Below are 24587 nucleotides of genomic sequence, written 5' to 3'. Positions count from 1 at the left end.
GGTCCCTGGCCTTGTCTCTTTCCACATCATCCTCAATTCCAACAGTGGTTCTGAGAAGTCTGATTTGCTCTCTCAGTTGAGTACCAAAGCGGCAACATGTCTTCTGCAGATGCTTGGAGACAGTGGATTGGATGTGTTTGACCAGATCTTTGCGACTTGCTTGTTCTCTCTCCCACTCTCTCCGTTCTTCCTTGTATGCTTCCATCTCTATCTTCCAGTTTTCCAAGTCATCCTTGTATGCCTTGAGGCCTGAAGTTGATAGGTCTGACAAGAATCTGAGTGGAATGCGGTCGATTGCTTCATCGTTCGTGGAGGTAGCTTGGATGGATTGTTGGGTGCGGCTTCTGGTGCTCATGGTGTTAGAAGAAGCTGTCTCAATAGTTGGGATTGCTGGGAGTGCAGGCTCATAGTCTGAGACTTGAGGCTTGAGTGGAGCAGTAGGTCTTTCCATGAACTTCTTGAATCCATCAGGATCAATCATGTCCTAGATGTCCGATGCATCTGCCTTGGATTGTAGTTGGGTGAACCAGGAGGTCCAGTCCTTACTGGTAGCCAGAGTGGCTTGAGTTTGATTGTTGATCATGTTGGTAGACATATTGGTAAAGGCAGTGAGACTCTTAATTGTCAGATTTGATGGTATCTGAAGATGTCACGGTGACAGAAAGATTGATTGAAGATGGGTTAACTGATTGTATTCAGGTGTGTACTTGTGTTGGTGAGGCTGAGGCCTGACACCGGTTTTGATGTTCCTTCTCTAGGCACCAAGGCTGTGCAGGGCACTAGCCACTGCAAAATCACTAGCCACATATCCTCAGACAGTACCGGTACAGACAGTTTCTCCCAGTCCTCCTCTTCAGTCCTAGATGGGATGTCCATAAACTGGCTTACCATCTGACAGAAGTACTTGACTGAAATTGAACATGATGAGCCATATAGGCTCATCATCTACTGTTATATACATGAGGTGCTCCCTTTGCTCTGTAAACATGAGTAGAGCATTGAGAGCAGGTTGCATACTCTTGCTCTGTTACTCTCCTTGTTCCAGAGAGATCAGATGATCACTGAGAGTACTCCGCAGATAACATATGATCATGTCATGCCAGCTGCACTATGCTCTGTGACCTTTCTCGCTTAACTGAGAACAACTCTGATCGGGTGGAGTCTAGCTCCTCTTGGATCATCACACTATCCCCCTCCTTCTGTACTTCATCCTCGAAGTTCTCCATCATGCCAAAGGCTCCTTCTTCTTCTAGCACCAGTCGTCGTTTAACTCTCGCAACCTTTATTGATAACTTTGGAGATATCATGTCTGTCATATGTCGTAACTGTCGATCTGCAGGACTTACATACTACGTACATATCCGATCGGGTCGTTGTAACGAGTGTAACCATCGGAACCTAAAGAATTGCAATATTCGAATATCGGAGTCAGAGTGGTCTGTAATTTTTGAAGAAAAGAAACAATTGTAAGCCTGTCTTGATACGCTTAAGAAGGAAGAAGAAGAAGTAAAGGAACTTCTTCACAAGAATGCTGATCGGGCTGTGGAGGTGATTGCTGTTGAGGAGGCAAACATTACGCTCCTTGAGCAACAAGAGGCAGTTGCTTGGCCAACCGAAGGAATGGCCCTTTCTCCATTCACCTGGAGTGCTATCGCTGGTCTAGGTGATGAGGTGTGGAATGCTGATGTTCCCGACTTCCTTGGTGAGCCTTGCCGTGGTTCTGAAGGCTTGGGATTCTCCGACAAAACTGCACCAGCAGTTGACGGCAGTTTGTAAGGTTTGTTTCTGGTTCTCATATGTTTTCTGAGTTAGGATAACCTTTCTATTTGATCAGGTATTCTGGTCCGTTGTGGCTATATCGACCAGCTACAATCTTCTCGACCTCAAATTCATTTTCTTCTTCTGGTTCATAATAAAATGTTTTTTGTAATGGCATTGCCAGGTCGGCTGGTTCTAACATGGATATATGGAATTGTGGGTGAATCTTTACATTGGGTGGCAGGTCAAGTGTGTAGTTTACTGGTCCTGTTTGGTCAAGAATCAAAAATGGTCCGACCTTGACATGATCCAATCCTTTGCTCGGTCATTTTGTGCGTAGATTTTTTGTGAGCAGGTAGATCTTATCCCCCTTATTCAGCTGAGATGCCGTTTTTCATTTCTTGTTGACATAGGAAATGCTTTAGCATTGAGCCTGTTCGATTCTCTTTCTCATTTCTTCGTAGATTTTCTTGATTTCTTCTGCTGTTGCAATAGCAGCTTCGGCTTTTAGTCCTGGTAGTGTTCTTTCAAAGAGATATGGGTGTCTCCCGTGGATGGCATAGAACGGTATCTTGCCTGTTGATTCTGGCAAATGATTGTTATAGGAAAGTTGTGCCATGGGTAGTAGTAAAACCCAATTATTCTGTTTCTGATTGCTGTATATCTGTAGATAGGCTTTCAGTATTCTGTTCAATCTTTCTGTTTGTCCATTGGTCTGTGGATGATATGCTGTAGAAAGCTTCCGTTTTGTCCCAATCAGTACGAGTAATAAGGTCCAATAGTTCGATATAAACAACTTATCTCTGTCACTGATGATTGATTTAGGTATGCCGTGGTACCTGATTAGTCAATCTAGGATGATATATACGAGTTGGATAGCAGTATAGTCATTTCTGAATGGTATCATCTTGGCATACTTCGTGAATCGGCATATAATGTTCAGTATGGCATTGTAGGCAACTCCTGTAACAGGATCTTTTGAAGATGGTAGTCCTGTTATAAAGTCCATTGAAATATCAGTCCATGGTTCATCCGGTACTTCTATGGCTTGCATTTCTCCATAGAGTGCATAGGTACTATGCTTGTTCTTTTGGCAGTCTGCACATTTCTTGATAAAGTTTGTAACTTTTTCCTTCATTCGATCGAAGTCGTAGTTCCATCGAATAAGTTCTATAGTCCTGGTGATTCCTGGATGACCATGTACAGGATCATCATGATGTTCATGAATGACTGTTTCCTGTAGGTCCTCTGGTACCCCAGTGATAATTATAGTAAGCAGGTTAGCTGAATGAACATTTGACTCTAGCGATCCATCTTTCCCAGTTCGTAGGATCACGGCATTCGGAATTTCTTTAGTTCTTGTGATATCAGGTCGTCGGCTCAGAGCATCTGCTCAGCCATTGTCTTTTCCTGGAGAGTGTACAATCTTGAACTTGTATTGTCCTAAGAGTTCTGCCCATCGTACCTGTCATCGGTTGAGTTGTTTCATCATCATGAAGTTGACCAGGTTCTTATGATCCGTAAAGATCGTGAGGTCCGAACAGCTTTCGGCATAGATTCTCCAGTGCTGTAGGGCTGCAACGATAGCGAACAACTCTTTGTCATGTACATCGTATCGTTTCTCAGATCCTGTAAACTTCCGAGAGTAATAGGCAATCGGGTGCCATTTTCTATCACATTCCTGGAGAGCCGTCATTCCAATAGCGAGATCTAATGCATCGGTTTCAAACCGTAGTAGTTCTCCATTCCTGAACAGTACCAACACTGGTGGTTCAATGCTTGCTTTCTTGAGTTCTTCAAATGCTTGTTTCTGATCTGAGTCCCATTTCTATTTGGTGTCTTTTCTTGTCAGTTTCGTGAGTGGCATAGCCTTCTTCGAGAAGTCTTTGATGAATTGGCAGTTGAAGTTGACAAATCCTAAGAAAGATTGTACTCCTTTGATATTCGTCGGCTCTGGCCAATCTCGTACAACTTGGATCTTCTTCTCACTCATCTTGATGCCATGGATTCCTACTATGTACCCTAGGAACTCCACTTCTTCCTTGTGAAACTCACATTTCTCTAGTTTTAGTCATAGTCTAGCTTTCTTCAAGCATGAAAGAACAGTTCGTACATGTCGAATATGTTCATCGAGGCTATTCGAATATATCAAGATGTCATCGAGGTAGGCAAGGACAAACTTGTCTAAGTAGGGTCTGAGCACATTGTTGATTAGACGTTGGAACGTTGCTGGTGCATTGGTAAGCCCCATTGGCATTATTAGGAATTCGAAATGTCCATATCTTGTTCGGAATGCTGTTTTCCATTCTTCTCCCTTCTTCATACGGACGAGGTAGTATCTATCTCGTAAGTCGAATGTGGTAAATAGCTTCGTATGGCTCAGTCGATCCTATAATTCGGTGATGTTCGGTAGCGGGTATCGATCCTTAATCGTGATATCATTGAGCTTCCTGAAGTCTACACATAACCATAGACTTCCATCCTTCTTTGTTACAAAAAGGATAGGTGCTCCTGCTGGTGACTTCGATTCTCGTATGTAGCCTTTCTTCAGGCTCTTGTCGAGAAACTTGCATGTTTCCTCGAGCTCTTTTTCTGAAGTTGTGTATAGTGGACCGAAAGGTGGTTGCTTTCCTTCTTGGAACTTGATCTCGTGATCCCAGAGTTGATGCTTAGGTAGAGCGGCTGCTCCTGTCTCTTCCCAGAAGAGTTCTTCAAACTCTTTGTATTCCTCGGGGATATCTAGAGATATATGAGCCTCTTTTCCTCCAGCGACATATTCCCATGTAGTCTCTGTGCCATCGTAGTCGAAGAAGTGCATCTCTCCTTCACTCATCGAGTCCATCTTGGCTCGGATTTCGTTCGCTGAGTCGACCACTCTCCGTGAGTGCATCTTGGTCGAAGTGATGGTATTCGCCATCATCACCTTCTCATCTACCATCGAATGCTGTCGATGCACAGGCTTGGATCTGTGGGTATAGTCGCAGTCCCTAAACGAAAGCTCATGTTTCTTCCAATTGATCTGTAGATTATGCTTTCGTAACCATGGAAGTCCTAGTACTATGTCGTGGTTAGCTACTCCAGTGACACTTAGGATGATCTCTTCCTCATGGTCTTGGATGCTTAGTTGCACAGTGACTTCGGTGTCAATGACTGAGTCGCTTGGTACGAATTTTCCGTTGATTGTCTGTAGTAGGTACGGCTGCTGTTTCGGTCGTATCTGGAGGCCAGCTCTCTGCACTGTTTTCCGAGAGATGAAATTCGTGTCAGCTCCTGAGTTGAGTAGTGCATTCATCCGTATCCCATTTACTGTAATTGGTACTCATCTAAGTCTTGTAGAGTTGATGGCATTGTAGACTCGGGGTCGATCCCAGGTGCAAGATGTACTCCTAAAAAAGACTTCTGCTGGCCAAATCCATTGCTCTGTTTCTCTTCCCAATGTAGCATGCAATCAGGGTTCAGGCATGTTTGCTAATTCTCTTGGTTACACATCCGTTTGTGGAGTGTCTTCATCTAGATAACTTCTTCCTTGCTGTGTCCTGGAAAGTATGAAGCCTGGCATTTGTCCCATAGATGCTCACTGCAGATGTCATCATCGTAATTGATCCAAAGTTTTTTGCAGAACCGTTTTCCTTACGGAAACCAACCTGAACCCTCCTTCTCTGATTTATGCACAGGGTATATGTCATGGAAGCAAACAGTCCAAGTTAGTAATGCATGGTTAGGGTTTCGGTAGTCTCGATCATATGGATGGTACATCAGAGTCTTCTAATCCTTAGGCTTTCCTTTTGGCCACCTTCCTTCACACCAGTTGACCTGACGTTGTTCAGCTCATTCCTTTGTATCCTGCGGAGGAGGTTGTATCTGTCTAGCGAATTCATGAATCAAATAGTTGACATCAGCTTCACTGGTGATTTCTCCTCGAGGTAGGAATTCAGTTGGTGTAGGATAGGGTATAAGCGGTCGTCTTTCCTCAGATGTCTTGTATCCAGTGGTATCTTCTTCGACATCTCCCAACAAAGGGGTGTCAGCATCCTCATCCTCTTGAGTCCAGGGCATCTCTTCGCTCTCTGGCTTCCAAACTTGGTTTGGGATAACAACCCATTCAGGGTCTCCATCTTGCCCAATTGTGGCATCTTCTCTGTTAAGAGTGATGAGGGTATTCACGTATTGAACTACCTTGTTCTTGGATCGGCAGTTCCTCATAATGTGACCAGGTTTGCCACAAGCATAGCATGAGAGTATCTTCTTGCCCTTCTTATCGTTATCCTTGGATAGGCTCGGGCCTTTGATGACACTATCTAGATGCATTAGTTCCAATCCCATAGTGGCATAGGAACCAGGGGTCCTATTGTACCGAGGTGGCGGCAGAGTTCGGCATCGTCCTACATTGGGATAGAACTGGCATTGTGGAGGGCGGTTACCTCGGTGCCATTCCGGGTGTAGCTCCAAGGATAACTCATATAGATTGCTGTCAACCCGAATTGACTCATTGATAAGTTTATCTAGAGTATCCATGGTAGTACCACTACGCATGAGCTCAAGTTTAACATTGTTCTTGAGTCCTTGTCGATACATCCTCATAAGTGCTTTGTCATCCCATTCAGTCATGACCGCATATTGTTGAAATTCACTGGTGTAGTCTGCAGCAGACTGGGTCTATCGAAGTCGCTGAATCTTCCGTTCGGCCATAGACACTTCATTGGTAACAGCGAAGGTCTGATGAATCTTCTCTTTAAAGACCAAGTAGTCTTCGAACATGTGGGTAATCTCAGCATCATCATTCTTGTCATCCATATACTTGATGAGGTACAGTTTGACCCATTTAGCAGCTTGTCCTCTCATGTATGAGGCAACCAAGGAGGCCTTGTCATCATCATCGATGTTGTCATCATTGAACTTGAAGAACAGATTGAATTGGAGAAGCCAATCTTCAAGCTTGTTGCAGTCTCCGAAGTAGAGGTCAGGTTTAGCAACCTTGCTCTTTCCTCCTTGGGTCTGGTTCGGGGTATGCATAGAAGTGTCACTCATTTTGAGGGTGTTCAAAGTGTAAGGTTCCACGGATAATGGTATGTCCTCTAGGAATCTTGGTTGGTTCTTGGGGATGAATGATAGGGTTCTTTGCATAGGGGTGACACCAGGGGTAATGGGTATTTGAAAACCAAGTGTACTAAGAAGTACTTGACTGAAATTGAACACGATAAGCCATATAGGCTCATCATCTACTGTTATATACATGAGGTGCTCCCTTTGCTCCATAAACATGAGTAGAGCATTGAGAGCAGGTTGCATGCTCTTGCTCTGTTGCTTTCCTTGCTCCAGAGAGATCAGATGATCGCTGAGAGCACTCCGCAGATAACACATGATCATGTCATGCTAGCTGCACTATGCTCTGTGATCTTTCTCGCTTAACTGAGAGCAACTCTGGTCAGGTGGAGTCTAGCTCCTCTTGGATCGTCACAATATGCCAGCATGCCAAGTCTCATACATGCTGGGAGTACTTCTGCTTCAATGGCAAAAAACAGACTACATCAAGCGGCTAGAGTATATATGATGAATGAGGTGGCATGCAGATAGTGAGGATCTTGTTTTCGAGGCAATAGTCCTTAAAATCCTGGCTGAGATGGCTCTTATAGCCATCCAAAATAAGCAGCCTGTACCAGCCCACTTGACATAGCTTTGTATACATGTCAAAGTGCTTCAATCACTTAAGACCAAGCACATTGTTTATCCAGCCATTCTCAGAGACTGAGAGCTCCCAAGTATGTAGTATATCTTCCTCCTCATACTATGCAGAGATATGGATACACCCTTTATAGATGATGAATGGTAGGGTTGTATACCCAGCAGCGCAGATACTCTGGATGACCGTAACCTACTCGTGATCACCTGGCTAGATGAACTCAGGCTTTGTACATCTCTCTGAGCCTGTAACAACCTTCATTGACCCAATTATACCTATCTAGAACCTGGTCTTATCGAAGTTGTAGATGTCATCATTATAGATACTGTACTTGGCTTTGGTATCTGCAACCAGCTTAAACCATGTATTGATTACCTCAGGATCTTCCTGTAGTATTCTCTGCCTATCTTTTGCTCGATTGAAGGCTATCTTGAGCTGATCTGAACATGTCACGAATCTCTTAGCCCAGCATTTGCCTACTGGCATACCACCATGCACCCCCAACAATTTATTAGCTATATCTTCTACCTCACATAGCCAGGGTGCAAATCCTCATGAATCGAGATCGAGAATATATCGGACAAGCGTTTCTTCTTCAGTTGTAGTGAGCTTCTGGCAATTAGGTCATGTATCACATCGAAATGGCTTTCCTTTGGTGCACTCAGTAAGGGTATAGTACTTAACATTAAAGATGGCAGCAGCTGCTTGATAGCTCCAAAACTGCTTAGTATTATAGGCTTGAAGGGCAAGCTGAAGTCTACCTTTATATTCTTCTAATAAAGCCTTGCACTATTGAGACATGATAGAATAATCAACAAGTTGGTAATGCTAAGATATTTTGTCGAGTTTGGTGATTTGTCAGGTTCGGTGATTAAACATATTATTCTAAGTTATAAGTTATAATAGCTTATATTTAGTTATCAGATTTGATAGTATCTGAAGATGTCACGGTGACAGAAAGATTGATTGAAGATAGGTTGATTGATTGTGTTCAGGTGTGTCCTTATCTGTGAGGCTAGGGCCTGACACTGGTTTTGATATTCCTTCTCTGGGCACCAAGGCTGCGCCGGGCACTAGCCACTGCAGAATCACTAGCCACATGTCCTCAGATAGTACTGGTACAGCCAGTTTCTTCCAGTTCTCCTCTCCAGTCCTAGATGGGATGTCCATAAACTGGCTTACCATCTGACATTAGTATAAAAAGAAAGGGGTAAGCAAAGGGGCATAGAGTAGATAGATTTTACTAAGAAATTAAGCAAGCGCTGCCCTTACCTAGAACTTAAGAGACTACCTCTTTCTGCGCAATAACTATATAATAATAAAATAAAATTTATATAGATCTATAGAGGAAACGTTCCTATATATATTTTAATACTTAAGATTATATTACTATAGTTTTATTATGTGTATTTAGAAAGGAGGGTAAGTAGAAGGGTATAAAAAAATTCGCGAAGAGATGCGCCAAGACTTATGCTGATTTAGGCATCTAACAGATGGTCCGTGCAGAAAATCCCTGGTGACATCAACCTCCGGAATCTTATCATAATCCCCAGCTCAGAGGATCCATAATCAGCGGACATAGAAACAACAACAATGAGCTCCTTGAGTCTCTCTCGGTTCACGCCTACAGCTTGCCGATTAGCAGCGCGATCGTCAAGGCGGGCGGCACCCATATTATACAGGCATCCCAATTCCTCACCATCATTCCGACACCACACCACACACTCTACTCCCACCTCCGCAAACTCCTCCGTCGACCCCAATGAAGTCTCCCACTTCAACGCCCTTGCCTCCAGCTGGTGGGATCCTCACGGCCCTTCCCGCCTCCTCCACCTCATGAATCCTCTCCGCCACGACTTCATATCGCGGTGTAGGGCCAGTACAGCATCCAGCTCTCCCCCAATCCGCTACCTCGACATTGGCTGCGGCGGCGGCATTTTCGCCGAATCGGCTGCCCGTCTTCCCACCACCGCGAGCGTCACGGCCATCGACCCCACGCCCGAAGTCCTGCGCGTCGCCGAGGCACATAAACGTCGGGACCCCGCGCTCATGGCACCGAACAAACTCACATACCTGAACAAGTCAATCGAAGAGCTACCGGTCCCTTCCAGCCCCGCAGAAGGCTACGACGTCGTCTCCGTATTCGAAGTGCTCGAGCATGTCAGCGCGCCGGGGCCGTTCCTCGAGCGAGTAATGCAGCAGGTCAGACCTGGGGGATGGCTGGTGCTGAGCACGATTGCGAGGACGTGGACGAGTTGGATGGTGACGAATGTGGTTGCCGAGGATGTTTTGGGGATTGTGCCGAAGGGGACGCATGAGTGGTCCAAGTATGTGAATGAGGGGGAATTAAAGGAGTGGTTTGGGAGGCAGAAGGGGTGGGGTGGGGGTGTGGGCGAGATGAGGGTTATGGGGGTGGTGTATGTGCCTGGGTTGGGGTGGAAGGAGGTTCCTGGGGGCGAGGGCTGGGGAAACTATTTCTTTGGGGTGAGGAGGGATGAGGTATGAGAACAGGGTGAACGAGGGCGATTGAATGGGTCAGCGTATATTGGGAACATGTACATATAGATGATACCCCAGGTGAGCAATTGTACAATAGTAGAACGGCCGGCTTATGGCGGCTGCCGTGGATGCGTTTCCCTATATCGTACATCATGTCCTCCTCGTCTTCGTACTTTCAAAATCTCCAACATGCCGATTATCCCAAACGCCGTGCAATGCCAGTCCTTGTGATCCAAATCTATGATACACCCCCTCTGGTGATTGTGTCTGTTTGCTCTTTCGATCACACACTTTCCCATCCTCATTTCTTCCCCTCCTCGCTTTGAGCTTCTTCTTCCGCTTCAGGATACAGGTCAAGTCGATCAAACCCTCCCGTCTCTTCAATCCACTGTTGCAAGTACTGCTCGCCCGTCATCTTCTTCTCCGGTACCCTCCACTGGTTGTGCCCGACCGCCTCGTACGTGCCAATCTTCCCCGCAACAAAAGGTGTCAACTATAACACGTCTATTAGCCCTCGCCCCATCCAAACATCAACATCAACCCTTTAACTCCTACTCCTTCAGATGTCCCAGCTCCTGGCGCACCACCCACCCACCACAAAAGAACTCGGCAAATACATACCCTAAAATCCGCCAACCCGAATTCCGGAAACTTGTACGTCCTAATCTTCTCCCAGTCCGGCACGAATTTCCTCGGATTCAGCGGATCCCAGTGTCCCAGGATCTTGGTTCCTGTGCCCTTGTAGAATCCCTTCCTGGCTTGCTTCGTCGTGAGCGGGAGACGCCGGATGCGCTCGCGGAGGATCTGGGTCGGTTTCATCGTGGCGGTGGTTTCGTGAGGGGGGGCACGGAGACCGGGTCGGGGGAATGAACGTGGGCGTTGAGCGCGACCGCTCCCTCTGCTATGACTGCAGTTGAGCTGGTTTGAAGTTCAGAAGGAGGTCCGCCCGGCAAAACCTCGGGATCTACGCCAAGGGTTCAGAAAAATATCGTCTCCCGCCGCCAAGATTTCGTCCCAAGATCCTTTCGCCTACGGGGAATTTTAATGTGAACAAGAACCCGCAAACGTCGCACGTTTGCAATACCCGCCAAACCCGCCCATTGAACAAAATAAAAACCCATCATGCCTCCCCGAAAATCCCGAGCATCCGTCCCCTTCAACGAGTCGCACCACCAAAAACCGCACCCGTCTTCCGGCGGCGGACCCACAAACACGGCGCGCAAACCGAAGAAGGCCGCGAGACGAGCCCTCGATGCGTTTGCCATCGCCGCGCACGAAGTCCCCGAGCGGACCAAGATACGGAGGAGCCGTCTAGGTGAGCTGGAAGAGGGGCCTGGTGCGTCATCTACGCGGAGGAAAAGAAATCGTGACGAGGATGAAGATGGCGAGGGTGACGAGGACGAGGAGGAACAGCCGAAGAGAAGGAGGAGAGGCGGGGATGATGAGGGGAGTGATGAGGGGAGTGATTCTGAGGGGAATACGTGGACGGTGGGGCAGGTGGGTAGTGAGGATGATAGCGATATCGATAGTGATGAGGCGTTTGGGGAGAGTGATGAGGAGAGGTTTGAGGGGTGGGCGTTTAGGGGGAGTAGTAGTGCGCAGGATCGAGGGAAGGGGGTCAAGAGGAAGGGGAAGAGGAGGGTGGAAGAGGAGGATGTGGATATGGAGGGGGAGATAGATCTGGATGAGGAGAGTAGTGCCGACGGGGAGGAGGACGAGGAAGAGGACGATTTGGGAGAAGATGCGATTGATCTGGCTACAGCGTTGGATCAGTATGAGGAGAGTGAGGACGAGGATGTGCACGACCGTAAGCAGAAAAAGGATAAGAAGAACAAGAAGAAGCCATCTGCATTCGACGACAGCGAACCTAGCGAAGAAGACGATTTTGCAGCCGATGGCGCAGATGACTTCTCCTCGTCCGAGGACGACGATGAGGATGAGGCTGACAAGACGGCGCGGCTCAGAGATCTGATTGCGTCGCTCCCAGCTGAGGAAGAGGGTACCGGCAGGATCTCGCGCAAGGACGCCCATGAATCCGGAACCCCGTCCGAGTTTGGTGTCATGCGCAAGGTGGATCTTCTGAGCATCAAGTCCAAGATTTCGGATCCTGAAAAGAGGAAGTCACTTAGGCTTCTACAAGACGACCTGAAGCCCTCAAAGCGAAACGACATAGCGAGAAAGCTCGATGCGCCACTTCCCAAGCGTCAGCAAGACAAGTTGGATCGCGCTGCTGCGAACGAGAAGGCCAACGAGGTCCTGTCCCGCTGGGTGGATACGGTCAAGAAGAACCGCCGTGCCGAGCATCTCTCGTTCCCGCTCAAGAGCGCTTTTGAAAGCGAATCCATGGGCGAAAGCCGGCTTATGCCCACCACTGCTACGGGACCTGCAAACGAACTCGAGAGTACCATCCAGTCCATCCTACAACAAAGTGGTCTCTCCAATGGAAAAGATGACGAAGAGCAGCTACAGAAGTGGGAGGAGTTGCAGACCAACAAGCTCCCGCTGGAAGAAGTCGCCAAACGCCGTGCTCAGCTCAGGCGAGAGCGCGAGCTCCTCTTCCGCGAGGAAGTGCGCGCCAAGCGGATCAAGAAGATCAAGAGCAAGTCGTATCGCAGAGTACACAGGAAGGAGCGCGAGAGACTTGCGGAACGAGAACGCGAAGAGCTCAAAGCCCAAGGCGTCGATGTATCTGAGGATGAGCGAGAGTACAACGACCGCCGCAGGGCCGAAGAGCGCATGGGCGCCAAGCACCGTGAGAGCAGGTGGGCTAAGAGTGTCAAGAAAACAGGCCGAGCGGCCTGGGATGAGGATGCTCGGGCCAGTGTGAATGAGCTGGCCAGACGAAACGAGGAGCTTCGTCGTCGCATTGAAGGCAAGGAAATCCGCGACGAGGATGAAGATCGCTCTGACTTCACGAGCGATGAGGAAGAGGATGATGACTCGGAAGAGGACCCTAAGTCACTTATACAGAAGCAGCTGAAGCGTCTGAAGGAGAAGAACCCGTTCACCACCGACGAGTCGAAGCTTGGTAACATGATGTTCATGCAGAAAGCAGAGGCGGCAAGACGGCAGAGAAACGATGAGGACATCGAACGCATGCGACGCGAGCTCGCTGGCGAGGAGAGTCACAGTGAGGAAGAAGATGAGAATTCCGCCAAAACGGGGCGCATGAAGTTTGGCCCTACCAAGGCGGTCACGACAGCCATCCAGCCTGTGCGCGGCGAATTTGAGGAGATGGCAGGGTCAGATGATGACGAGGAAGAAGCAAGAGTAGAAGCTGGCACAAACCCGGAGGAGCGTGCGGAACTGGCCACTACTGGACTCTCAAATGGATCGGCGAAGGCTAGCGCAACGACTTCTCAGGCGCAAGCGCAACATGGCCCAAGTGGGCAGAATGCCGACTTGAAGACTGCCGTAAAAAGTAACTCCGGAAAGCAGCCCGACGCATTGTGGAAAGCCCATGACACCGTCTCCGCACTTCAGAAGAAATCGAAGTCGAAATCGAAGGCTAAGACTGCGGAGGACGACGACTTCCCCGATGCCCACTACAGCGCCCCCGATGCGGATGGCTTCCAAACAGTCACGTATGGCAAGAACTCCGACAACGATGACGATGATACCGGAGACGAAGGCATCAACCATAACCAGGCTCTCGTATCCGCCCTCTACGCAGGCGACAACGTGGAAGCCGAATTTGAAGCCGAGAAGGCCGCACAAATGGACGAAGAAGCGGAAAAGACAATCACCACGCATCTCCCCGGCTGGGGCGCCTGGGTGGGCGACGGGCTCACCAAGAACGAAAAGAAGAACAAGGGCAAGAAGTCGGTCACCAAGCAAGAAGGCGTCAAGATCAGCAAGCGCAAGGACCTGACACTGGAGAAGGTCATCATCAACGAGAGGAAGATCAAGAAGAATTCCAAGTTCCTCGCGACGCAGCTGCCGTTCCCGTTCGAGACGAGGGAGCAGTATGAGCGCAGTTTGAGGGTGCCGCAGGGTAAGGAGTGGACTACCAAGATGACGTTCCAGGAGGCAACGAAGCCACGGGTGTTGCTCAAGCAAGGCATTATTACGCCCATGAAGAAGCCTATGGTTTAAGCTACAGAGGAGGATACGGAAACCACGCTCGGGTTTGTCTGAGATGTCGCTGTCTTCAGAGGCGAGGCTTCTGTGTGGCTGTGCGAAAGGTACAAAGGTACACCAGTACCTGACCCTGTGGCTTGTATGCAATGGATGGCTGGAAGTCGTATTTCCCCCGTTCTAGTGTGACGGGCGCGAGTGACGGAGGTTTGAATTCAAAAGGTAATGGCAGCCGCGTGCACTTTGAGAAACGTTGTCATGGGATCTGGATGGATGGATGGACTTGGGTCATTGGGTCTCGGCTAGTGTCGCCTCATCGGTCCTGAGGCATGGCTTGATCAACTTACTTGACATGTACCGGAGAGTAATGGCGAATATCGGAATCTTGCAGAGATACCTGAGTAACTGACTTCGCATTGCCTTTTTCAAGTATCGCTGGCCACAAACTCGAAAGATGGCTCCGCTTGTGTGCACAAGGGACAGCCCATTACCGCATTTCCAGTCTCCCGAGAGAGCTGCGTCATCCAATCCTTCCGGCTCTGAAGTCCCTCTGTCATTACTTCACCCTTCAACCTGGATCGAGGATATACCCACAGCCCCGTGCCCCGTGGCGTGCGTACATAATACAGCCCAGACTCCCGCCGTTCGGTCTCCTCCACCGCTCATCCCTAGCTTGGCAATTTCCCTTAATGGCTCTGCCCTCCGCCGCCAGATTCAGTCACATTTCATATCTCGCGCCCTCGTGGCAGCGAGACACCCTGCTGCCGCTAAATTTCCGTGTCTTACTTTCTGTTCTGGGCAGGTAAGAGAGATGGCGCCGCCACAAGGCACGTTCTCATGAGGAAGAAGACGGACATGAATGACCGACGGGAGCTCGCAGAGTCGAACTTGTTTCTCCAAATGGCGAGCGTGTGAAACACAGGTGATGGGCATGTTGGATATGGCGAAGCAGTGGAGGTCGGAGAGGGAGGGAGAGAGCGCATTGGGGTGAGGACTTATACCAGGTGGTCTCCCGAGTGTCACACTTTGCGAAACGTTTCTTTGGCTCGGTAGACTGAGCGCTATGGGTCGATTTTCCGTCTCGGTACTTGCGGTTTCGTTTGCTTCTCGGGTTACCGGCGCTCCAGCTCCCGTACCTGATTCCAGTCCATTCCGGAGGGACGATGTGATCTATGCCACCGTGCCGACCACCACAAGGACCACAGCACGTCCCAGTACCGAGAGTCCGCAGGCGTTCGCGTTGGACGGCATTACCTGGCCGTCATGGTGTCGGGAATCTTCAAGCAGAGGTGACTGGGAGAGCGAGAGAGCGGGATTCACCTCCACTTCCGTGGGACAGATACAGAGTCAATCGGAGTCGAGTTTGGCGACCTGCTCGGTCAGTCCTTTTCCAATGTTCTTTGGAATTTCAGTAGTCTCAACCACACACTGCAATGGTTACCTTCCACGGCTCGCTCCTGCCAAAGGACGCCTGCCAGCTCCTTCCAATCGCCTGTCGAGGCCGAAAGCTACTCCGACAGATATCAGGATCAAAACCATTAATCCATCCAGCTAGCATGTTATTCGCATTCAATATTCGCCATGTTTATTTGTTCAGATGATTGCAATGCCATCCAGGCTCTCTTGGTATTCACACGTTAGGCCAAACCAGCATCTGTCCAAAAGCTAACCGCTCTTTCCTTTAGGAGTATGTTTATTCGTTCCGCATTCATCCACAGACGGCGAGTTTTCCTACCTGGGCACGTCCGGCCTTGCCTCCGCACTTCGCTCCATTCCCACTCGCTACATCACTCTCGTATTCTTCTTGCACCAAGTCACACGCAGGCTGGGATATTACTACGCAGGATATACCAACATCCTCAACGATCTACGCCTCACCGACAACCACATTCGTAACAATAACAGTTCCAAGTCCAACCACTCTCGTCATGGATGAGAAAGGAAGCAAAGCAGTGTTGATCACAGTATCGGCCGAGGAGATCAGCGACAGGCCCACCAGTACAACAACATGGAAGCACCAACCTTTACTCCCCTTGTTCGGGATCCCAACCCCAGCTACGGCTTTCATTCCAGAGGACAACATTTTCGTACCCATCCAACAAGACAACGTTCTGCCCCAAATACCTATCGGACGTAGCCACCCCGTAGCCAGGAAAGGGATCATAGACGGTGACCATCGAACTTTACATACGAATAAGTTCTATGCAAACGCGTTTCTGGGGAACCAGGACATGCCCATCTGGACCCATCCTTACTCTGTGTGGTGGGGAAAAGGACAGGCAAACGGCCAGTATCCAACGTGGGGAATGAGTATTGGTCATGCTGATGAGCAAGATATTGTTATGCCGGAAGGCGATCCAGCCCGGGTGAGGGACGCACTGTACTATCAAATCCAATACACTAACCCAGGCCAGTTTTACATTAATGCCGTGCGTCGGCAATCTTTGATGCTGTCGGCAAGAGAGCTAGGCGACCAAACGACTCTGACAACGGACACGCATTTGCCTTTTTCCGTCAACGTCAACCTGAACAGTGGCCGGCCATCTCAAGAACCCCTGGTTACGTTTCCCTTAGTGCAGGGAATGAGTTTCATCACTGCTGGTTACCGCAATGCCACCCCGATGATTCAGTGCCCGGGAGAAGGATGCAAGTCAATAAGCGAGGCCATCGTAGTCGGGAAATCGGTGAAGTATAGGATAGCAGATGCAGATGGGAGGAAATGGGTTGCCTATGTCAATCCGAGATCGACGATCAACTACGACGCTACCGCCTTCACAACGGTCGACAAGAATACCTTCGTCGGACCACCAGGCTTCGTCGGCACGATCCAGTTGGCCAAGAACCCTTTGGGCGACGAAGGCGAAGCGATTTACGACAAAGCCTCGGGAGCCTTCGTCTGCGAAGCCAATGTGACCGCTGTGGTTAGCGGGGATGGCGCAGTCTATACATTTTCGTATACAAAAGTTGGTTCGTCGCCTCTTCTCATGTTTATGCTCCCTCACCACATCGAATCTGTGGAACCTTCAGCTGCCGGCCGGGTCACCAAGCTTCAGCTCCGCACTACAACAAAAGGGATGGCGACGGCAGTCTGGGGCGATTCGTTAAGCTTCGTCGAGCCCAATGTCCCTTTGAACATGGGCTTTGGCCCATGGACTGAAGCCCCAGGGAACCAACCGAATTTCTCCCAGCCTGTCAGAGACATGATAAATCAAGCGGCGGAATACGACCTCAGCAACGTCATGAGAGAAAAAGTCCCCGACGAGAGCATGTACTACGCGGGTAAAATGCTCGCACGCTTCGCAACCATTTGCTGGACACTAAAAGAAGTGGTGAACAACCCCGTCTGGAAAACAGGGCTGGACAAACTCAAACAGGAAATGGCGAGATATGTGAATAACCAGCAGCGATTCCCGCTCTTCTACGACGACGTCTGGAAAGGCCTCGTCTCCAACGCGGGCTTCAGTGACCCCGGCGCCGACTTTGGCAACACGTATTACAACGACCACCACTTCCACTACGGATACTTTGTTTATGCTGCAGCGGTCATTGGATATCTGGATCCGGAGTGGCTTGTCCGCGGGGATAACAAGGCGTGGGTAAATTCGCTGGTGAAGGATTTTGCAGAGAGCGACTATAACGGAAGCCGCTATCCGTTCTTTAGGTCGTTTGACTGGTACCACGGGCATAGCTGGGCGAAAGGGCTGTTCGAGAGCGCGGATGGCAAGGACGAGGAGAGTTCTAGTGAGGATGGGTTCGCCAGTTACGCGGTCAAGATGTGGGGGAAGGTGACTGGCGACGCCAACATGGAGGAAAGAGGTACGACACTCCCTCCTGGACCGAATCGCACCCATGGTATCATATATGATGTATATATACTAATGTTGTGGGATATAGGAAACCTCATGCTCGCCATCCAAGCCCGCAGTTTCCGCAACTACTTCTACATGACGTCGGACAATATCAATCATCCGCCGCGCTTCGTCAATAATAGCGTCACGGGTATCCTTTTTGAAAACAAAGTCGACCACACGAGTGCGTCTCTCATCTTCATCTTCCCCTCTTCAACCTCCCCCCCGTTTTCTATCTTGCATAAAGAAAACTAACAGTACTCAACAGCCTACTTCGGCGCATCCCCCCAATTCGTCCACGGCATCCACATGCTCCCCCTCTCCCCGGCCTCCATCTACCTCCGCTCCAAACCCTTCGTCGCGCAGGAATGGAACCGCTTCTTCTCCGACGGAAGGTGGAAGGTGGATGGCGGGTGGCGCGGCATCTTGATGGCGAACCTCGCGCTCGTTGATCCCCGTGCGAGTTGGGAGTTCTTCAGGGGTGGCGTGGATGGCGCGTGGGAGGATGGTTGGATCGATGGCGGTGCCAGTAGGAGTTGGTATTTGGTGCTGGCTGCTGGGTTGGGGGGTGTGCAGTGACAAGGTGGACAGGAGCGGAAAGGAAGGAAGGAGGAGGGGAGAAGGGTTGCTGGTTGCTGGTTTATTATGTATATATATTCGGAGGTGCTGGTGCAATGGATCACTGTTTTGCCGTTACAATATCCATTCTTTGAATTCCTTGAGCTTAGGACCATGTTTAAGATCATAAGGGTGAAGCTACGATGCTTTCACGACTGGTATAACTGATTCACGATTTGGGACCTATAGCAGTATGCACATGAAAGTTCTCCTTGGCTGTTCGATGCAGCGATAAAGGCGCAGTGAGACATTTTGAAGCCAAATTCCCTGGAGAACAGACAACAGCGTTTCACACCGCATAAACCATGTATTTCACACCACTCTGCCTGTCATATGCGGCAGACATTCCCCCGTCCCACTACCCTGAACGCCACAACAAACAGCAGTAGAACACCCGTCCTTCTCTCTGCCAAAAACGGCGGACCGGACAGCCAAAAAACTAGGACGAGGCGAAGGTATCTAGGATCCAAATAACGAGACCCACGCAAACATGAAAGGCGCCGTGCCCTTCCAAACCCGCCACACTCGCGGTATACGAGCTCACAAGCCCACTCAACTTACGATAATACCCTACCTCCGAAACGCCGCCTTAATCTCACCAACCCCCCAATCCAACTCAAACTCTCCCGTATACACGTCCTGCCCGATCCGAACCGTCCGATCATACACATCCACATACCTAGCCTCGCACTCCCCATACACCTTGGTGACGAGATTCCGCGCGATGCTCGCATCATCCGCGTCGCCAAAGTGCTTGTCGACGCGCTTCTTGAGCGCCTCGATGCCCTTGCGGAGCTCCTTGGCGTCGTTGGAGTGCAGCAGTTTCTTGAAGACGTGGCGCGAGTGCGAGGAGCGGGCTGCTATCGCCTGGGCCGAGGCGCCGGGCTGGGTCATCAGGTTCTCGGTGGATTCGACGAATTCCTTTGGGATTGCATTAGCACGGTATGGGAGCGATGGACAACCACGAGTTGCACTCACCAAGAGCTTGCCCAATGGCCTCCGGATGACGGCATCGACGTAGAGGCCCATGTGCTCCGCCATTTCGCGCTCTGCTTCCGCCTTCCATTTCAGGAGAACTGGATCGGACCTAGCATCCACTTCCTCCATATAGTGGTTCATGTTCTCGATCAGTAGGATGTGGTAGTTCAACGCCTCCTTATCCTCAGGGTCGCCTTGTCCCTGGGTAGCCATGACGGCAGGCGACTCCTTCGCAATGACCTTGAGACTCTCGAACATGGCCTTGTTGATCTTGTCGTACGCATCGTCCACCATCTTTCGGATCTCCAATTGCTCGCCCTCGTCTGCCGAAGGTAGCATGTTCTCAATGGCTATTGAGAAATGGGGGAAGGTATGCATGAATTTGATGACGCCCTTTCGCTTCTTGATCTTCACTTTGGTGTCCTCAATGGCGCGTATCTGCTCGTCGACGAAACGAATGAATAGGCCGGTGAGACGCTCATGGATCTTTTGCAGGGTTTTCATCTGGAAGTCCTGATTCGAATCATCAATCTCGAGCAACTTGCGGTCCACGGCGCATAAGATGCCTACTCCTTGTCTAACCCTTTATCAGTATATCGGGCATAGGCTGGAATTCAAAACACTTACAGGGGATCGGCCTTGACGGCCCATTCCACCAAATTCTGAATCTCGGTAGGCCAGACCGAGAAAATCTCTTCCATGACTTCTGCAACTCGCTTTGCCATGGTCCTATCAGCTTCGAATGGTCGTCGAATCCAAAGATTTTTCCCTCGACGGTTTTCAGGTGGTGCGACTCGGACAGCATCCGGGAAATCGACTGCATCGGTCGAGGTTGCATGGAAAAAATCCGTGATGAAGTTCTGCTCCGTCAGAAGAAGAGGTGTGCTGTCGTCAAGCGCCTTGCTGAACACGTCAAACGCATGTAGCCTTCCTTGTTGCGGCTTAGGCCCTTTGCTTTCCTTCTCCCCGGAAGCAGCGCGTAGACCACGCGCCAAAGTTTGACTACGTTTCACTGTCAATTTCCTGGCGGCACCGGCAATGGTCTCAGCCTCCTTTTCCTGTGCCGTGAATAGCAGGTCTTGCTCTTCCCCAGTTGGCTTGCGAGCTTGTTGTTTCCAAGCCATGATGTTATCGCGAATCTCTTCCTGATAAACCTGAGCAGCTTGAGCTTGATACATACGCAGAATTTCATTCCAGCATTCCGGATCTATTTCCTTCGTAAAGAGGATAAGTGGACTGAACATCCACAAAGTGCTACGTCCGGCATCATGTGCGTCGACATTCGGCCTCGTTGTGGGCATTCCGTTTCGGTCAGCATTGGCGAGGATATCCTTGGTCTGCAGAAAGGCAGCACCAAACGTAATCGTCATGTGCTGCTTCAGGCGGTCCAGGAACATGGCGCTCTCTTGCAGGTAGCGATCTTTCTTCTCTTGCAGAGCGTGCATGGATGCCAACTCACTATTGCCGACTCCCGACGACATGCTTCCCAACTTGCCGGTTGTACCATTTGCGGCCCTGCGGCTTTCGATTATGGCAGGATCTATAGTCATCAGCGCCTTGTAAAGCAATACGAGCGCGGATTCAATGGCTTCCAGGCCGGAGATCTTTCCAATGCGCTCCTGTCTCAAAGGCTCGAGCTGGTCAGCCGTGATGGAGATAGTCTCAACTAATTGCTGTAACTCGCTCTGCAACAGCCTTTGATTGGCTGTCTGCACTTGTAATCCTTGGCCTTGAGCTTCAATGAAGGCAATATCGTCATTTAGACTCTGTGCAACTGAGGTCAGCATGCGTCGCAAAGGCCACATTCGCGGCAAGCGTGATACAGTTGATGTGTACAAGGGGACGGTAGAGAGCGATCAACTTACGCTGAGCTCGACGCTATACAGCGTCAGAAGACCCTCAAGCTCGTCGCACTCGGCAATTGCCCGATCCAGCATCTTTTCGACAGCTTCCACGCGATCGTCTTTCTGGTCCAAGTGGTTCAACCAGCTTCCTGCTTCTACCCGAGCAATTTCCTGCTTGATATCGTGTTCCAAGGCGTCGATACTTTTGACCGAGAGGTCGCTTCCCCACCATCCGAATTGAGACAGCATGTTCTCAAACTCCAGGCCCCGATCATCCAGGAGACTGGGATCAATGCCAAGTTTCGATATGTTCATGATTTGTTGATTGGATCTACGCCGTTTGCGACGCACTTCGGCCTCCGGCGCGGACTTTGTAACCGGCTTTTCCGGACTTGAAGACTGCGCGGTTGGCGCCGCCTCAGAAGTAACAGCTACGGGAGTGGGGGATAAGGGGCTGGACACAGTCACTGATGGTACAACATCAGTATCGACGGTCGGGCGATCTTTGGAAGCTCGATCAGGTTCCGGCTTTTTGTCTTCTTCGACCTTCTTCTCGGCCTCCTCCTTCGGCGCAGGCCGCTGTGGTACGAATACACCTGTTATGCCGTCAGGTTCGTCCGACGACTTCGTCTCTTTCGCGAATAGTTTTGCTGCTGCACCACCTGCACGAGGTTTGAATGCACCAGCCGCAAACGCCGCCTTGCGAAATGCATTGGCAGTATCAGCCTTGGTTTTCTTCTTGACCATTGGACCCAAACCCGGCCGGTGCTGAGTTTCTTCCTCTTCTTCTTTGACGGGAGAAGAAGGTTTTGTAGGCGAAGGTGCTCGCGGCTCTGACGACTCAGGCTGTTCCTCCTGAGTTGGATCAACTGAGCGGCTAGGCTCGGTTGGTGTGGGTATCTGAGGCAAAGGTGAGGTAGGAGGCGGCTTGGGGGCGGAGTGAAGTTCGCTAACTTCAGGCTCATTCAAGGTTGGAGCAATCCTAGACTTGATTGTATCGCCAGAAGGCCTCCTGCCGGCCTGAAGAATCGCAGGTGGTTCGGGTGACTGAACAGGCGTATGAAACTCTGTGCGTGATTCGCTCCCTACGGCCGGTTGCGAGCGTTGTGAACTGACTGTGGTCATCGGCGGCCTCTTTCTCTCAGGTAGGCCACTTCGTGGAACAGGCTGTTCCAGCGAAAGCTCATCGTTTCGACCGAACGCAGAGCTAGCGTTGCTTTGTGCGGTGCCAGGGCGGAGACCCCTTGGAGAAAGGTCTCTTACACGATTCGAAGAAGGTAAGGGATTGGGTGGGGCTTCCTCTCCAACGAATATTCCAGGTGGGGGGCCGTCTGGGTACTGATCCAGAGACTTCTGGGACCGGTGAGACGTCACTGAGCGCGCGTCATCCGTCTGTGTGCGTTTATTCGGACTGAAACCAGTCGAGACGGAGCGTACACTAGCCGCATCCGGAGTGGTCGGTCTCGCAGCAGCATCTAATCGGGACGTGTCCGGTGTGAGGTGTTGGGGTAGAGGACTGGCGGCGGGTACTGCTGCCGGAGATGGTCGCATTGCATCTCTGCTCGGGGGTGACCGGATATTCATTTGCTCCCGACTTGGAGGGGCGCGCATATTCATCTGCTCCTGACCAGGCGACGACCGCAATCCCTGTTCCATTGAAGGCCTTGGTATCGGTCGCCGCTGTCCGTCAGAGCCTTGGCCATAGGGCATCAAGGGTGGAGTACCAGGACCCGATAGTTCGTCGCGCGACCGCATTTGAGCAAGGGGCCCACGTAGAGGCGGCGGCCGTCTATCCCGCGTCTCCCCCTCTGCAGTCGGTGGGCGACGTGGAGGAGGCCTTCTATCATCCAGCTGAGGGGAGGGTCTCCTTTCGTCAGACAGATTGGGCGGTCTCCTATCATCGGACAAGGGGGGCGGCCGCCTATCGCCAGATAAAGGAGGCGGTCTGCTTTCGCCTGAAAAAGGAGGCGGGCGTCTATCATCGCGCAGTGGTGGCGGCCTTCTTTCTCGATCCTCTCCAAGCGGGGGTGTCGACTGAAGGCTTGACATTCCTGGCGATCGGAGTGGAGGTGGGTTTGGGGATTCGTTTGTACGTGGAGTCGGTGCCACACCACCTCTGCGGGCCGCGCGTGCTTCAGCGGTAGCCAGATGTGGGCGGCCACCGGTAAGTGCATCCAACTCGCTCGAGCTGAAGCCTGTCAGGACAGGAAAGTCGCCCTGGGTGTACTTGTGGTATATTTTTACGATGCTCGAGATGAAGAATTCCTTCTCCTTGGCGGTGGCAGCTTCCCAGTAGTAAGGCTTCTGGATGGTGACGGTAAAGCCAACATCTCCCGCCCACCGTTTGCGTTGGGCCTCTTCCTCGTTGGACGGTCTCATATGCACAAAGTTCTCCACAGCCGATAGTTCCTCCATATTCCAAGTCTTTCCAATCGAGAAAGTTGCGTTTGCATTTTCCCGGGCTTTATGGATGCGGACTCGGCCAGTGTGCCGCACTGAGATGATGATTACTCGCGCCTTTTTGTTGGCCGGGTTCCCGCCAGGAGGGGAAGGGGCCTGGGGAGAGGTGGCATCTTCTTGTACGCGGATGTGGGTGATATAAGACTCAATGACTAGCAGCCGTCAGCCGTCAGCTCCTCGTTCACCAACAGCCGTATCAGGTGGACGTGTACGGCAGGTATCTCGAGAATCAATATACATACGGTTGCCCTTCTCATCTAGCCTCGAGAAACAGCTTTCCGTGATTCGGCGCCGCTCGTCGTCAAATCGCTCAGCACGGGACATGGAGGAAGCCGTGTTGGCGCTGGATACTGAGGCCGCACCAGAAAGCGGAGGGCGACGGTTATCGGCGTTGCGACCTCCATTGCCTGCTCCGGCCATGCCGTTCAAACCACGAGATCTGGCGGTCCCGTCCATGCTGCGGATGCGGAGCAAACTTGGGCTGCCACGTTACAGACTGGCCGTACCAACACGGGGGTAGCCGCATCCGGAGATGGTGGGCGTCATGCGATTGTGAATTGCGGCCAATGTCAATGTTGTCATAGAAAGTGTCGAGTCCGAGTACGTCGGCGTCGAGCTCCAACTAGAGCTTCCTGATGGCTTTGTGAAACAGGGAGTGGTGGAGATGGATTGGATCAGCGGTCCGGACTGCTAGCAGTCGTGTACAGGCGGCGGATATAAAAGAGAAAGGAAGCACCGCGTAGACCGGCGTGCGTCGCGACGAAGGATGGGAGAATGCGGGGGAGAGGATGGGGCCCTGAGGATGCCCAGGTGGTGATACAGCTC

The 24587-nt window shown here is 50.7% G+C and overlaps 8 protein-coding genes across 8 annotated transcripts; 4 read left to right on the top strand and 4 right to left on the bottom strand.

The window, feature by feature from the left end:
* Positions 1-5586: 5586 nt before the first annotated feature.
* Positions 5587-6081, bottom strand: EI97DRAFT_460497 (uncharacterized protein; the record flags this gene model as incomplete). Its single annotated transcript, XM_033801117.1, has 1 exon — positions 5587-6081. The coding sequence occupies one exon, from the start codon at positions 6079-6081 to the stop codon at positions 5587-5589; it is 495 nt and encodes a 164-aa protein (XP_033651643.1).
* Positions 6082-6414: 333 nt separating this feature from the next.
* Positions 6415-6786, bottom strand: EI97DRAFT_479338 (uncharacterized protein; the record flags this gene model as incomplete). The annotated part of the gene is made up of 1 exon (XM_033802006.1): positions 6415-6786. The coding sequence occupies one exon, from the start codon at positions 6784-6786 to the stop codon at positions 6415-6417; it is 372 nt and encodes a 123-aa protein (XP_033651642.1).
* Positions 6787-8976: 2190 nt separating this feature from the next.
* EI97DRAFT_423009 (hexaprenyldihydroxybenzoate methyltransferase mitochondrial precursor) lies at positions 8977-9943 on the top strand (the record flags this gene model as incomplete). The annotated part of the gene is made up of 1 exon (XM_033797105.1): positions 8977-9943. Exon 1 carries the CDS (start codon positions 9032-9034, stop codon positions 9941-9943), a length of 912 nt encoding a protein of 303 aa, XP_033651641.1. The 5' UTR covers positions 8977-9031.
* A 33-nt stretch (positions 9944-9976) lies between these two features.
* EI97DRAFT_435463 (uncharacterized protein) lies at positions 9977-10850 on the bottom strand. The gene is made up of 2 exons (XM_033798871.1): positions 10559-10850; positions 9977-10430 (listed from the first exon to the last, which is right to left on the bottom strand). The coding sequence occupies exons 1-2, from the start codon at positions 10754-10756 to the stop codon at positions 10239-10241; spliced, it is 390 nt and encodes a 129-aa protein (XP_033651640.1). The 5' UTR covers positions 10757-10850; the 3' UTR covers positions 9977-10238.
* A 335-nt stretch (positions 10851-11185) lies between these two features.
* On the top strand, positions 11186-14032 carry EI97DRAFT_344873 (Utp14-domain-containing protein; the record flags this gene model as incomplete). The annotated part of the gene is made up of 1 exon (XM_033794767.1): positions 11186-14032. A coding segment is annotated over one exon (2847 nt), but the record flags the coding sequence as incomplete, so codon positions are not given.
* An 810-nt stretch (positions 14033-14842) lies between these two features.
* Positions 14843-15595, top strand: EI97DRAFT_423002 (uncharacterized protein). Its single transcript, XM_033797104.1, has one exon. The coding sequence runs from the start codon at positions 15078-15080 to the stop codon at positions 15567-15569; it is 492 nt and encodes a 163-aa protein (XP_033651638.1). The 5' UTR covers positions 14843-15077; the 3' UTR covers positions 15570-15595.
* A 347-nt stretch (positions 15596-15942) lies between these two features.
* On the top strand, positions 15943-18441 carry EI97DRAFT_382088 (endo-1,3(4)-beta-glucanase 1 precursor; the record flags this gene model as incomplete). The annotated part of the gene is made up of 4 exons (XM_033795841.1): positions 15943-16380; positions 16429-17830; positions 17909-18046; positions 18131-18441. 4 exons carry the CDS (start codon positions 15943-15945, stop codon positions 18439-18441), a joined length of 2289 nt encoding a protein of 762 aa, XP_033651637.1.
* Positions 18442-18662: 221 nt separating this feature from the next.
* On the bottom strand, positions 18663-24578 carry EI97DRAFT_435460 (uncharacterized protein). The gene is made up of 5 exons (XM_033798870.1): positions 24005-24578; positions 21324-23914; positions 20086-21224; positions 19459-20035; positions 18663-19401 (listed from the first exon to the last, which is right to left on the bottom strand). Exons 1-5 carry the CDS (start codon positions 24180-24182, stop codon positions 19051-19053), a joined length of 4836 nt encoding a protein of 1611 aa, XP_033651636.1. The 5' UTR covers positions 24183-24578; the 3' UTR covers positions 18663-19050.
* Positions 24579-24587: the final 9 nt, after the last annotated feature.

The sequence above is a fragment of the Westerdykella ornata genome (assembly GCF_010094085.1).
Source record: "Westerdykella ornata strain CBS 379.55 unplaced genomic scaffold EI97scaffold_22, whole genome shotgun sequence".
Taxonomy (NCBI): Eukaryota; Fungi; Ascomycota; class Dothideomycetes; order Pleosporales; family Sporormiaceae; genus Westerdykella; species Westerdykella ornata.
The sequence above is the reverse complement of the archived record's forward strand: the minus strand, read 5'-3'. Positions and strand labels throughout refer to the sequence as shown.